At 37.2% G+C, this 13,413-nt stretch overlaps 1 protein-coding gene across 1 annotated transcript; it reads right to left on the bottom strand.

Moving 5' to 3' along the window:
- Nucleotides 1-212: 212 nt before the first annotated feature.
- LOC104211147 (RNA-binding protein BRN1-like) lies at nucleotides 213-6,294 on the bottom strand. The gene is made up of 9 exons (XM_009760157.2): nucleotides 5,967-6,294; nucleotides 5,759-5,841; nucleotides 4,140-4,191; nucleotides 3,748-3,873; nucleotides 3,578-3,657; nucleotides 2,135-2,311; nucleotides 1,697-1,949; nucleotides 721-864; nucleotides 213-639 (listed from the first exon to the last, which is right to left on the bottom strand). Exons 1-9 carry the CDS (start codon nucleotides 6,133-6,135, stop codon nucleotides 467-469), a joined length of 1,257 nt encoding a protein of 418 aa, XP_009758459.1. The 5' UTR covers nucleotides 6,136-6,294; the 3' UTR covers nucleotides 213-466.
- Nucleotides 6,295-13,413: the final 7,119 nt, after the last annotated feature.

The following is a 13,413-nucleotide window of genomic DNA, read 5'->3' as shown; positions in this document are numbered from 1 at the left end:
TGAATATGCTTTCCACTTTGTCTGACCTCATAACATCAGTTCATAGGCTATTCAAAGACAAACTTGAGACAAAGTAATTAACGAGCATAGAGGTGAAGAAGGAACAGAATGCTGCGGGGTGCTCAGGGGTATATCTTTCAACTTTTTTCTTCCATATATGCATTTTGAAAAAGAGGAAAGGTGGGAGGAGGAAGACGCTACATTTGACCATATGAAGGAAAAAGAAACAAAAAATCATAACCTAATGATGATCGAGTCAATTTAGAAGAATCATTGAATTTACAAATGTCTGAATCTTTCTCCATGTACAAATTGCAGATTACAGTGGCACAACAATTACAAGTTTCTGCCTTTAATCCATAAGAGACCTACAATTAGCATTCAGTTGCCATGTCACTGCTAAATGTTTCAAATCAGCTCCCAGTGGCTGCTTGTTGCAACAACTCCGTAGTGGCTTGCGTGTGTATCACTGATGCAAAGAATCAGCTTCCTTCCATACCCCGCCTTTTATATCAATAAATTTGTTCTGTTTATTATCTCTTTTAAGCTGAACCTTCAACTTTTTCCCATCTAGTTGGAAACCATTCATCATTTTGATTGCGGTTTGTGCAGCGTCTGGAGAGTCGTAACTTACAAATCCTGCAGAAAGAAGCTCATTCATAGGCACAAGGGTGGAAATACTGATTTTGATTGAATTACTAGAAAGTCTAAGGTTCATACCAAAACATTTACTAACACCAGTAGCTTTGTCCACAAAAACTTTGGCACTCAAGACCACACCAAACGGTTGAAATGCATTTGCAAGCTCTTCATCACCAAATTCTTGAGGAATGTGGTAAATAAATAAATTAGCACCAGGTGGACCTGTAACAATGTGATTTCTCTTCCATAAGTAAGCAATTTAATTACATATAACAAATATCAGCTATTCACTAGAAAGTCAAGTGAGCAATTCAATTTGACAAACTTATCAAAAAAAGGAGGGGATTTTTTTGTGTGTGTGTGTGTATGTGGTTGGGGGGGGGGGGTTCAAGTACATTCCGCCATTCTACTGCATAAAGTGGTCCAACCCGGCAAATAACCTAAATCTATATGCTGGTTACATTAAATCCATGTCTATATAGTCCAGAACCTTATCCTTTTCTTGTATGATACTAAGTTTGCAACTTGTCTAGGAAACCTCGGTCAAGAAGTTGGAAGACTGTCATGATAGGGAAAAAGAAGGGAAATAGCTAGTTAAATAAAACAAAGATAACAATACTGGCCGAAGATCTCTATGCTCTTTGATAATTGCTGCAAGGAATGACATATAATTGACAATGTCCTAGTTCACACGCCACATGCATTAATTTAATTGGTATTCCAGTAGGTCCATCCAAAACTAAGCCAAACTAACTATCATCAGTAGACTGAATAAGTACTTTCTACATCACTCTCAGAAAGGCCTTGACAAGATCTCCGTCATATTGCAAGGCTGATTTGTTTTTCTGTTTCTTCTATTAGTTGCTTCCTTTTTAAAAGAATTGGTGGAAAATCACCATCTCAGCTATCTTGAAATCAATAATGAGGAACACAATCTCTGGAAAACAATAAACCAAGAAAGAAAAAGTAGCCTCATTCAGACAGATCCCCTGGGACTGATCCGCTTCACGATAACAAGTGTTACTAAAGCATCTCAAAATAAACTTTTGACAACCTTCAACTTGACCCCCTGTATTTGAACTGACACTTGAAGATGCTGCAGAATGCCTGTTTGCAGTATAAGGAGGTAGAGAACCAGTAACGCCTCCAGGATAGTGCATGGGATATTGAAGCCCTTGTACAGGCCTGTAAGCAGATGCCAGGTAACTTCCAGGTGACATGGCATAATTTCTTGGGGTAAATCCAGGTGTTAGACCAGGTGCAACTCCCCGTAGACGGTACTGCATGAGCGCATATGTCCCATGAGCCTGCAAAATAGCTTGTTAACTTGAACTACTCCTTAAATTGATTACAAAAACAAAATGAGAAAGAAATGTATTAGAAAAGAAATAACCACGGGAGGAGCATGCCAATCCAATATCACATATAGAGCAAGGTAACCAAGGCTTTTGACTTGACAGCCAAATTTACTGCTGAATACAATTCAACCAACCTGATAACCATAACCATTATATGGTGGCATATAACCCATGGATAGAGCTCCATACAAAGATGGATGCTGTCCAGAGTTGGAAGCATTAGATGCCTGAGATAAAGCTTTCTGAGCCCTCCTAGCTTGCCTTTCCCTTTCTGTATCTGCCCACTTGACTACCAAAGGGACAGTTGAACCCTGGATGGGGAGTATAATAAAAAAATTCATAAGGATTTAGTCAACAACAACAAACCCAGTAGTTTCCCACGAGTGGGGTTTAGGGAGGGTAAGATGTACGCAGTCTTACCCCTACCCCTGGAAGGGTAAGATGTCTGGGGAGGATTTAGTCAATGTGCTTAAATCTTCATTGTGAAAAAAAAAATGTAAATAAACTTGCACAGCTATAGGGTCCCGTTTTCGCAGAAAAACTAAACTCTCGAATTTTAGATTACTAGGAAAAGAGATGCCTAAAAATTCAGATCATCACTAAACTCTTATAAGCTTTAAGCAAAGTAATAAGCCAGAATCAAATTTCTGGAAAATGACAATGTACAGAGAAAGCAAATAAGATAACAATAACCAGCACTTACTCAAGTATCCTAATGATAAAAACTCCACACAGGGTTAGACTTGCACAGTACAAATATTTAATTGAATGTTTTTAAAACATTAACACTTCCATCAGCCTGGGTACTAATTTTTTCCATGTTAGATTTTAATTTCAAAACTAATTAGGTAAATATAATTGAACATCCACCTCTCAATCAACTGCTGAGGATTCGTAAGTTCCTCTAGAAGACTAGAACACATGAGCTCCGAAGGGATCAAATACATATCTCATAAGACAAATGTTTATTTTGCTTCTTACAAGTTACTACTTAAGCTGAAGAATTACACAATAGTATCTTCAGTGATTAATCAAATTGCTCGGTAAAATTTTCCAGTAAACTAGAATCATGTCGATTCAGTCAAAGGCTTCAAAAGGCAGATGACAAAAATGCCTAGAATGCCTGAATGAAGTGCCATGTCGAAATGGCACAGAAAATAAATCAGCAGATAATGTCTCCTGGTCCTCTGAACAGAAAGTGGTAGCATTTAGGCCATTCTGTTGGCCCTGCTACAAAGAGACAACATATGATATAAGCCATTCAAATAAACAGACGAGATGCCACCTTCACTAATTGACCCCAACTTACAGCCAGAATTGGTGCACCCATGATGAAGAGAATAGAGTAATCCTGCAAGGAGTGATTACATAACTACTGCAAGGGAGAAGTAACTCAATATTTGAACTTACCAAAAAAATTATTCTGAATATTTGACCAGTACTACAGCTCCAGAGAAAGGATAATAACCAGTTCAACTATTAAAGAGAAGTTACATGCAAAGTGCAAATTAAAACACCCAGAAAGCTCAAAATTCCAAGGTTCACTTTAGTGACCTAATACGCAGATAGAAACAAACCTCGATGGTATGCTTTCCATTAAGGGCCTCTATTGCTGCAGTTGCTTGTTCTTTTTTCTCATACTTCAGAAAAGCATATCCTACCATAAACAAGACATTTTCTGGTGATAAATTAATTTTTCCCTTACAGAAAGTTTAAGTGAAAGATTATTAGACAGTGTTGGCTGTACCTCTACTAGTTTGCTGAGAACCTCTGAGAATTTGCAAATCTGTAATGGTCCCATATTGAGAGAATAAGGAGGAGACTTCGGGGTCAGAAACATTCTTTGGCAGCATACCCACAAAAAGTTTGTGCTCTGAATTTCAGGTTAAGAGAAAGAAGAAAAAGAAAGAGAATGAGAGAAAAAGTTACCAACTATATAAAGCATCACATACACAAAACAATGATAGTAATAGTATATAGCAAGGACCCTCTTTTCTTTTACGGATAAGTATTGCAACAACAGATTACAAGGTAAAAAGGAGGGAAAACAAGGAAAAGTAAACAAACTGGAATCATTTGAATCAAATATAACCATGAAAGACCAAATATCATAAGACCAGAATTGAAATTATAGTACACCTAGTCTTTCCAACTCGCCATCAGCATACTTCACTTGCAACGGACTAGAAGCCTGAATAGTACACAGAGAACAGGACGTCTTTATTATCATAAGACAAACATGTCATGCCAATATAAAAACAGCAGATCACAAATAAACTTAATAAGCTTAGTACTTAGGTTAGATGTACCCTTGCATCCATCTTATTTTTTTTCTGGAGATAAATGTGCAAAATTAAAGCGTAAAATACAGCTTATTACCAGTGTCGAACCATATTTATAGATTTATCAACTATGATCACCCTGGAAATGACCTTCATCATACTTTTTTTGATAAATCGGTAAGTGAAAGGACCTTCATCATACTTATTCCTTTTCTTCTAAACACAAGAGAATAGCACAGAGTGTGAAAAGCATGAAACCTGATATTGATCACTCCTCATTTGCAACGTCGTGCGACTCAGATTTCTTTTCTTTTTTCCCTAGCATATGTGGCACCTTCCCCTTCCCCCCCCCCCCCCAAACCCCACACAAAGCATGGGAAGCTATTATCCATAATATAGTGCATTCTTCTTCTTTTCCAACTTTCTCACAAGCTTCTTCACTTTCCTAGACAATCTTGTAGCTACAACACACTCTCAGTAAGTATTTGGCGTATCACGGACCGGGATCTGCTTATAATGTACATATCTTGTAAAAGAATAGGGAACCTAGATATTATTACTACTGCTACTTCTACTTCCCCCCCCCCCAACCACCACCACCATCCATAGGCTCTCCAAGAGAAGCTTTCCCCTCATTGCACACTCTACTGTAGTCTATACAAACATACTAAGTTGTCTAGTCAGTTAAGATTTCAATGGAACACTGCTGTTCTGTTCAATTTACTATGTTTCGTAAACATTAGAGGATGGGACGTGCAGCTTGAATCCAGAATTCAAGTCTTGGTAAAGACCATTCAACAGTCTCCATTATTACATCAAGATGGTACAGTCCGTAAAAAGAACATCCAATCACGGACATAATTTCGACTTATACTCCTAAACTTACAACTTTTAGTAGCCTATTCACTTCTTACTATACAGTCATGCTGAAAACAGATTGTCCCCGTATTCCTGGTGTTAGAACATGAAACAATGCCACAACATTTCTCTTGAAGATAGTCAATATAGTAACTTTAGCAACTAGCTAAAATATCAACATGGAACGTTACTATGATTGTATTGGGGATTTGACCATCCCCTAACACCAGCAAATAAATTTCAGAAAAAAAAAACAAAATTTTATAAGTGTGGTGTCCGTACTAGCTCGCATGCACATCGACTAATTTCACAGGGTACCTGCTACCTCCCACTAGTACAAATACCAGGCAACTCTCTCCAATAAGGCTTGGATAGATGGGATTTAAGCTGATTAATTTTGGAAATGAGAATCAGCTCATTAATTCTAGAAATTAATGAACTATAATAAATGAGTTTAGGATTGAGGCATACTTATTATTGTTGCTGTAATGGATAACAAACGGCACAGAGATTCCACCGCATTACAAATTCACAATGCTTCGCATATATTATTTACTAAATCAAATAAATAAAGTATAATGTACGTCCACATTGATTAGAATATATAAAAAGACTGACCCCAGGAAGCGTCTTCTTATTGTGACAAGCAGTTACAGCCTTGTCCGCTTCTTCTCTCGAAGGACAAATCACAAAACAACATCCTGAAAAAAACAGCAAAGTTATTGTTTGAGCAAACAAAATAACATACAAACGTTAGAAATACTACTCAAATCGCACATTACGATCCAGAAACATGTAAATTAAAGGTGAAGACTAGAGCGTGAACCTCGAGAAGCGCGTGTGGCCTTGTCTTTGATGATGTTGACTTCGTCAATAAGTGCGAACTCTTTGAACATCGCCATGAGCTCTTCTTCGGTTATGTCCTTTGGCACTTGACCTACGAACAACTTCACGCTCTCCTCGATTTTTTCACGCGCCCTCTCTTCCTCCGCCATTAATGTCAACGACACACGTGAAATCACACGCTCTCTCTCAGGAACTGTGTACTTCAATGTCTGGCTATTTTCGTCGAGTCCTTTTTTTTGGGAAATTAGAGACTTTTTAGATGGCAAGAATGGAGTTTCGTTCCTTTATTTAGTAGTTTGACAGGCGTAAATAACCTTGGTTTAGGGATTATATAACGAGACTACCACTGAAATTGCTTTTTGGCTCCTGTGACAGTTGAGGAGACGTGACGCTTGTAACCGATAAATTCGACAAAAAGACAATAATGTAATGTGGATCTGAAACAGCTTGCACTTGCATTGACGTAATTGCCCTTTATTAAAAATGTCTGCTTCCTACTTCCTTGTCTTACGTTTCTTTTCAATTGAGGTAATCCAGGTCATTTGCATCTATATCCGTTTTTTGTATCACGTTTTAACTTGTGTCCGCTTTGCAAAAAAATTACAAACGTACTCGTTTTCTCACATAACTTCAGGATAAGGGGCTGAAGTAGCAAAGACAATCGCGCAAAACTTCAGCATTCTAGTAGTCGGGCCTGAAGTTCAGCTTTAGAGCTGAAGTTTTTGTTTTGTAACTGTCGAAGAGCTGAAGTTTTTATTTGTAACTGGCGAAGTTTTTGTTTGTAAGCTTCAGCTCTAGAGCTGAAGTTTTTGTTTTTTAACTATTGAAGTTTTTGTTTGTAAGCTTCAGCTCTAGAGCTGAGTTTTTGTTCGTATGTTTCAGCTTTAGAGCTGAAGTTTTTGTTTTTTAACTATCGAACTTCAGCTCTAGAGCTGAAATTTTTTATTTGTAACTGGGGAACTTCAGCTCTAGAGCTGAAGTTTTTGTTTTTTTAACTGGGGAACTTGAAGTTTTTATTTTTTTAACTGGCGAAGAGCTGAAGTTCCAAGACTGCAACTGTATAGCTATAACTCAACAATGTTATCTGACGAAGAAAACAAGTTACACTAGAAAAGCAGCACGAGAAGTCTAAATTTCTGGCACTTTTGTACAGAGATGTATTAGTGGTTTTAACTATAGTCAAACTTATACATAGTCGTAACAGATTTCTTGCAGAAAAGGGAGAAGGAGAAGTTTGAGAAAAAAGAGGCGGATATAACTTTGAGGAGGAGAAGGAGGAGGAGAAAGGGAACTGAAGTTGTTTAAAATGTGGGTACAAGTTAAAAGTTTTAAAAAAAGGGTATAGGTTAAATGGGGGGGCGACCAAATAGGGCGCCCCGTGCAATTTTTACAGCTAATCCTAGATGGATAATACAACGAAGATGGGCCTATGTCGACCAAACTGCCATTACTGATTTCAATAATTATTCAACAAAATAAAATATGACTATTTTTAGCAAAATTTTAGTTATACCCATATTATTAATTACTCGCTTCAAATTATTTTCTCAAATTCTTTAAAATTATGTAATCAATTAATATGTGTATTATGGTAAATTATACACTTTATTTATTATTTTTTAAAGGGTGTGCAAAATTTATAGTGGATAAATAAAAGTAAACGGAGAAGTATTTATATTTATCATTAAGGGAGCCCCAATGAGAAATTGGTAGATTTTATGCTTCTAAATTTTTCGAAAAGAAAGATTCAAATTTACCTTTAACTCCTTATTATCAAAGTTAGAATTTTATAATTAGGGGTCAAGGACAGTACAAGACTCTTTTCTAACACGGGAAGGGAATAATATTAGACTAGATATCTATAATAACAATAACAATAACAATAACAATAATAATATATCCAATATATTCTTACATGTAGGACCTGAGAAAGGTAGTGTGTATACAGATGATCAGGCCCAACTATACCTTAGAAAAAGGACTAAGCGGCCGTTGCAAATATAATCCGATTTACAAGTCCGAAGTCGAATCCCACAGAGAACTAAGGTTTAGCTACAGTGTTTGATAACTATGGATTCTAGCCTATTTTATAGTCTCTTTTGCTTAAGTTTTGAATAAAAAATGTGTAAAAGTATTCCCGAAAACTGACTTATTGTGCTTGTTTGCAAGGTTTGGTCAAAATGAGGCAAGAAAGCCACAACCAACTCATGAAGGAGTTAAAATTGCACAAGTTCAAAGCTGAGATAAAAGCGCTGACCGCGAAGGAAAAGAGCATCCGCGAAAGATCCACCGCTGAAGCAGCTACAATTACGCTGTCAACGGAATTGAGATTCAGAGAAGGTATTTTTGGGATACAACAGATATCGCTAACCGCAGTAAAATAGTGCGGCGGTGGATTACTTGACGCAACCGCGGTGCAAATTTCGCTGAGGGCGAAATAGAGATTCAAAGGACTGCCAATGCTGATGCGACAAAATTTACGCTGTCAGCGAAACATAGCCCAATCTTAGTCAAAAATCAAAGAAACACGGTCCGTGTTTGTTTTTGCGCGGCCGCGAAAGTGCATACGCTGAGGCACCCAGTATTCCGCTGACAGCGGAACCTCCGTAGGGGTATTTTTGTCCAGTAATTCTAGATGTGTATAAATAGATCTTTTTCACATTTTAGGGTATCTTTTGTAGGAGGGAGCTCGTGAATAGTCGTACATTACCACTTTGAGTAATTTTAGAGTAGCTTTAGCTTATATTCTTAGATTTTATTCTTGTAATCAATGTGAGCACGTAATTTTTGCCTTACGAAAAACTACTCCAAAATAAATCAAAAGATAAAATAAATTTCTTTTACTGTTTAATTTTTTGAATTTGCGTGGTGTTAAATACTTGTGTTATGTCCGTAAGTGTTTACATTGTCATAATAAAATGAAAGAATAAAATAAAATACATATTGCATGCATATAGGATTTAATTATGCATTTAAAAGATAATTTAAATAAAATCACAACAAAATATGCAATCGTTCTATTTTAAATATTCCACTGTGTGATTGATGTTTTGTCTATGTGTTAAATAATTGTTATAGAGTAATTAATATATTTTTGTGAAGTTAAAATTATTTTATAGTTAATATTAAAAATTTAAATTAGAAAAAAATGAAAATATATATATATATATATACAAAATCGGACCTGGATTAAAATCCGGATCCCTAGTAGGAACGTCTATTTGCATCATACACATTTGGCCTTGGAGACTCAACACAGGGGTTGGGTCTGTCTAGGACAGGTGAACCCAAAATAAAAAGACCATCATGATGCATCCTACTTGTTACTTGTGCATTCATTTGCCTCGAACATGCTTGTTGACCAGCTTAAATAAAATCATGGTGAGAAGAAAGGAATAAAATGGGTTGTTTTAAAAAATTTCGAAAAAAAATAGTTTTAAATTTTGAAATAAAGGTATTTAATAAATAAATAAAAAATTCGAAAATGATTTTTTTTAGTATAAATTTTCAAAATGAATTTTGACTTTATCAAAATTAAATTTCAGATACAAAATGAGCACCACACAAAGCCCCTCATCCACAAGTACGGAAGAATTTCTATGTCAGCTTCAAATGTGGTGGTATGATTTAGGCGAAGACGGTCAAAAATGGGTCGTCAAGCATTTGGGAAATCTCACGGACATTATGAAAGTTAAACCCCGTGATGATCTGATTGCGGCGTTAGTAACTTTCTGGGATCCTGTTCACAATGTTTTTCGTTTCTCTGACTTCGAGCTTACTCCTACATTAGAGGAGATAGCTGGCTATGTTGGTTTTGACGGAAGTTTAAGAAATCAAAGCTTGATATTCACAAAGGCTCCTTCGGTACATCGATTCTTTGGTCTTCTGAACATCAGCAGTCAAATCAGGAAAAGCAATGTCATCAATGGATGTTGTTCCTTCAACTTTTTGTATTCAAGGTTCGGAAAATCAGATGGGTTCGAAATTCATGAGAAAGGCCTTACTAATAAGCAAAACAAAGACACTTGGCAGATGCACCGTCGATTTGCTTTCATGGTGGCTTTTCTAGGAGTCATGGTCTTCCCAAATAAAGAGCGAACAATTGATATTCGCACCGCAAAAGTTGTGCAAATCCTCACCACTAAAGAAAATCACACCCTTGTCCCCATCATTCTATCAGATATTTATCGGGCTTTGACTTTATGCAAATCAGGAGCAAAAGTCTTCGAAGGATGCAAAATTTTGTTGCAAATGTGGGTGATTGAACATCTCCAACAACAGCCCAAGATCATACAGTATGGGTCAAACAATGATAATTGCATCGAAAGCTATGAGGAAAGAACAAAAAATTATCAGGTTCCAGAAGGGATAGAAGCATGGGTATCTCATCTAAAGGCTTTAACGGCAAATCAAATTGAATGGACCCTGGGATGGCTCCCGATGAGGGAAGTAATACACATGTCAACCTCAAATAGTTATCTACTACTATTGGGATTGAGAAGCATTCAGCCATATACACCACTGAGAGTCCTAAGGCAATTAGGGAGATATCAAATAGTTCCTGATGATGAAGATTTGAGTGTGCAAGTAATCGAATTACACCCAGAAGCCATTATTCCCGAGGCTCTACTTCAGCAGATGTGGAATGGGTGCCGATACTTGAAAAGTGATACTCAAGTCCCAGACGCTACAAAGGGTGAGATAAATCCTGGATATGCAAGGTGGTTCGAAAAACGGTCTCGCGTGGATGATGTACCAGAGCCTGAGCTAAGAAGGCCAACAAAAAGACCCCATGTTCAAAACTTCAATGATAAAATCCAAGAAACGGTTGATCTGGGGAGAAAAGGAAAAAGGGTACAAAGCAACTATCCATGCCCTAAAAGAAAATCTAAGAAGCCTCAGTTTGGAGAAAGATCTCATCCACAAGTACGGAAGAATTTCTATGTCAGCTTCAAATGTGGTGGTATGATTTAGGCGAAGACGGTCAAAAATGGGTCGTCAAGCATTTGGGAAATCTCACGGACATTATGAAAGTTAAACCCCGTGATGATCTGATTGCGGCGTTAGTAACTTTCTGGGATCCTGTTCACAATGTTTTTCGTTTCTCTGACTTCGAGCTTACTCCTACATTAGAGGAGATAGCTGGCTATGTTGGTTTTGACGGAAGTTTAAGAAATCAAAGCTTGATATTCACAAAGGCTCCTTCGGTACATCGATTCTTCGGTCTTCTGAACATCAGCAGTCAAATCAGGAAAAGCAATGTCATCAATGGATGTTGTTCCTTCAACTTTTTGTATTCAAGGTTCGGAAAGTCAGATGGGTTCGAAATTCATGAGAAAGGCCTTACTAATAAGCAAAACCGATTTTGTATATATATATATATATATTTTTTTTTCATTTTTTTCTAATTTAAATTTTTAATATTAACTATAAAATAATTTTAACTTCACAAAAATATATTAATTACTCTATAACAATTATTTAACACATAGACAAAACATCAATCACACAGTGGAATATTTAAAATAGAACGATTGCATATTTTTTTGTGATTTTATTTAAATTATCTTTTAAATGCATAATTAAATCCTATATGCATGCAATATGTATTTTATTTTATTCTTTCATTTTATTATGACAATGTAAACACTTACGGACATAACACAAGTATTTAACACCACGCAAATTCAAAAAATTACACAGTAAAAGAAATTTATTTTATCTTTTGATTTATTTTGGAGTAGTTTTTCGTAAGGCAAAAATCACGTGCTCACAGCTGCCCCTCTTTGTGCGGAAACTCGAAGAGTTTTCGTGCAAAGATAAAGTGAGCGGATACGAGCGATTTTTGCCCGTTCGAATACTCCGTGGGAAGCATTTTTAGAAAGATTTGACCGAACCTCTGCTTCAAAGGTTTCCTACATATCCTTGGCTATAAAGGAATCAGGTCAATGTAGTTCGGGAATTTTGGGTAGCTGGGACTACCGTGGGACTGTGATGTTACTGCTGCTTTGTGCTGTTTTTACTGCTTGCTGACCTCCTTATTACACCTTACTTCAAAGGTAATACAAAAAACTAAACTAGACTATGGTACATGAATTATAAAAAATCTTATCTAGATCATGCCCTTGCATTTCTTGTTGTCTTGATATCTTGGTGACTCTTGGGCATTTGGCTTATTCCGTATTCCTTTTATTGTGTACACTTCAATTTCATTCCCTCGTTCTTCAGGTGGGTGCCTTGACTGCTTCTTTTCTTTCTTCATCCTCATTCTCCAGGTGGACGCCTGACTTCTTTTTCTTCATCCTCATTCTCCAGGTGGACGCCTGACTTCTTTAATTCTTCATCCTCATTCTCCAGGTGGACGCCTGACTTCTTCTTAACTTCTTCATCCTTTCATTCTCCAGGTGGACGCCTGACTTCTTCAATTCTTCATCCTCATTCTCCAGGTGGACGCCTGACTTCTTTAATTCTCATCCTCATTCTCCAGGTGGACGCCTGACTTCTTGGCAAATTCTTCATCCTCATTCTCCAGGTGGACGCCTGACTTCTTCTTTCTCATCCTCATTCTCCAGGTGGACGCCTGACTTCTTTAATTCTTCATCCTCGTTCTCCAGGTGGACGCCTGACTTCTTCTTTTTCTTATCCTCATTCTCCAGGTGGACGCCTGACTTCTTCTTTCTCATCCTCATTCTCCAGGTGGACGCCTGACTTCTTTTTAAATTCTCATCCTCATTCTCCAGGTGGACGCCTGACTTCTTTAATTCTCATCCTCATTCTCCAGGTGGATGCCTGACTTCTTTAATTCTTCATCCTCATTCTCCAGGTGGACGCCTGACTTCTTTAATTCTCATCCTCATTCTCCAGGTGGACGCCTGACTTCTTTAATTCTTCATCCTCGTTCTCCAGGTCATGTAACATCAATATATTTAATAAAATCAAGATAATTAAGCCAATAATAAAAACAGTTAAGCGACCGTGCTAGAACCACGGAATTCGGAAATGCCTAACACCTTCTTCCGGATTAACAGAATTCCTTACTCAGGATTTCTGGTTCGCAGAATAATAAACAGAGTCATATTCTCCTCGATTCAGGGATTAAAACCGGTGACTTGGGACGCCTTAAAATTCCCAGGTGGCGACTCTGAAATAATTAAATAAATCCCGTTTCGACTGTCCTTCAATTGGAGAAAACTCCCCACGCGCCCCCGCGGGCGCGGTAAAAAAGGAGGTGCGACAATCAACTTTTATGGCTTATATTTTATCTTCATCTTTGATTTCTACCTTGATTATGAGTAGCTAAACCCATTAGTTAGGGTTGTGAACCAACCTTAATGTGGGTATTTAATGGGTCTTTAGGGCTTAATTGTTTATGGGTTAGTGATATTTAGCTTGATTCATGCTTTAATTGTAGAATTGATGGTTGTAAA

The sequence above is a fragment of the Nicotiana sylvestris genome, chromosome 6, assembly GCF_000393655.2.
Source record: "Nicotiana sylvestris chromosome 6, ASM39365v2, whole genome shotgun sequence".
In the NCBI taxonomy this organism is placed as follows: Eukaryota; Viridiplantae; Streptophyta; class Magnoliopsida; order Solanales; family Solanaceae; genus Nicotiana; species Nicotiana sylvestris.
This window is presented reverse-complemented; position numbering and strand designations above follow the sequence as displayed.

Bases quoted from the DNA above. Each gene is read 5' to 3' on its own strand.
- LOC104211147 (XM_009760157.2), bottom strand. From the start codon at position 6,135: ATGGCGGAGGAAGAGAGGGCGCGTGAAAAAATCGAGGAGAGCGTGAAG. The intron at 3,874-4,139 runs GTGTACTATAAT...CCTGAAATTCAG, and splicing joins TGGCGAGTTGGAAAGACTAG to AGCACAAACTTTTTGTGGGT. The intron at 640-720 runs GTATGAACCTTA...TTCTTTCTGCAG, and splicing joins TGGTGTTAGTAAATGTTTTG to GATTTGTAAGTTACGACTCT.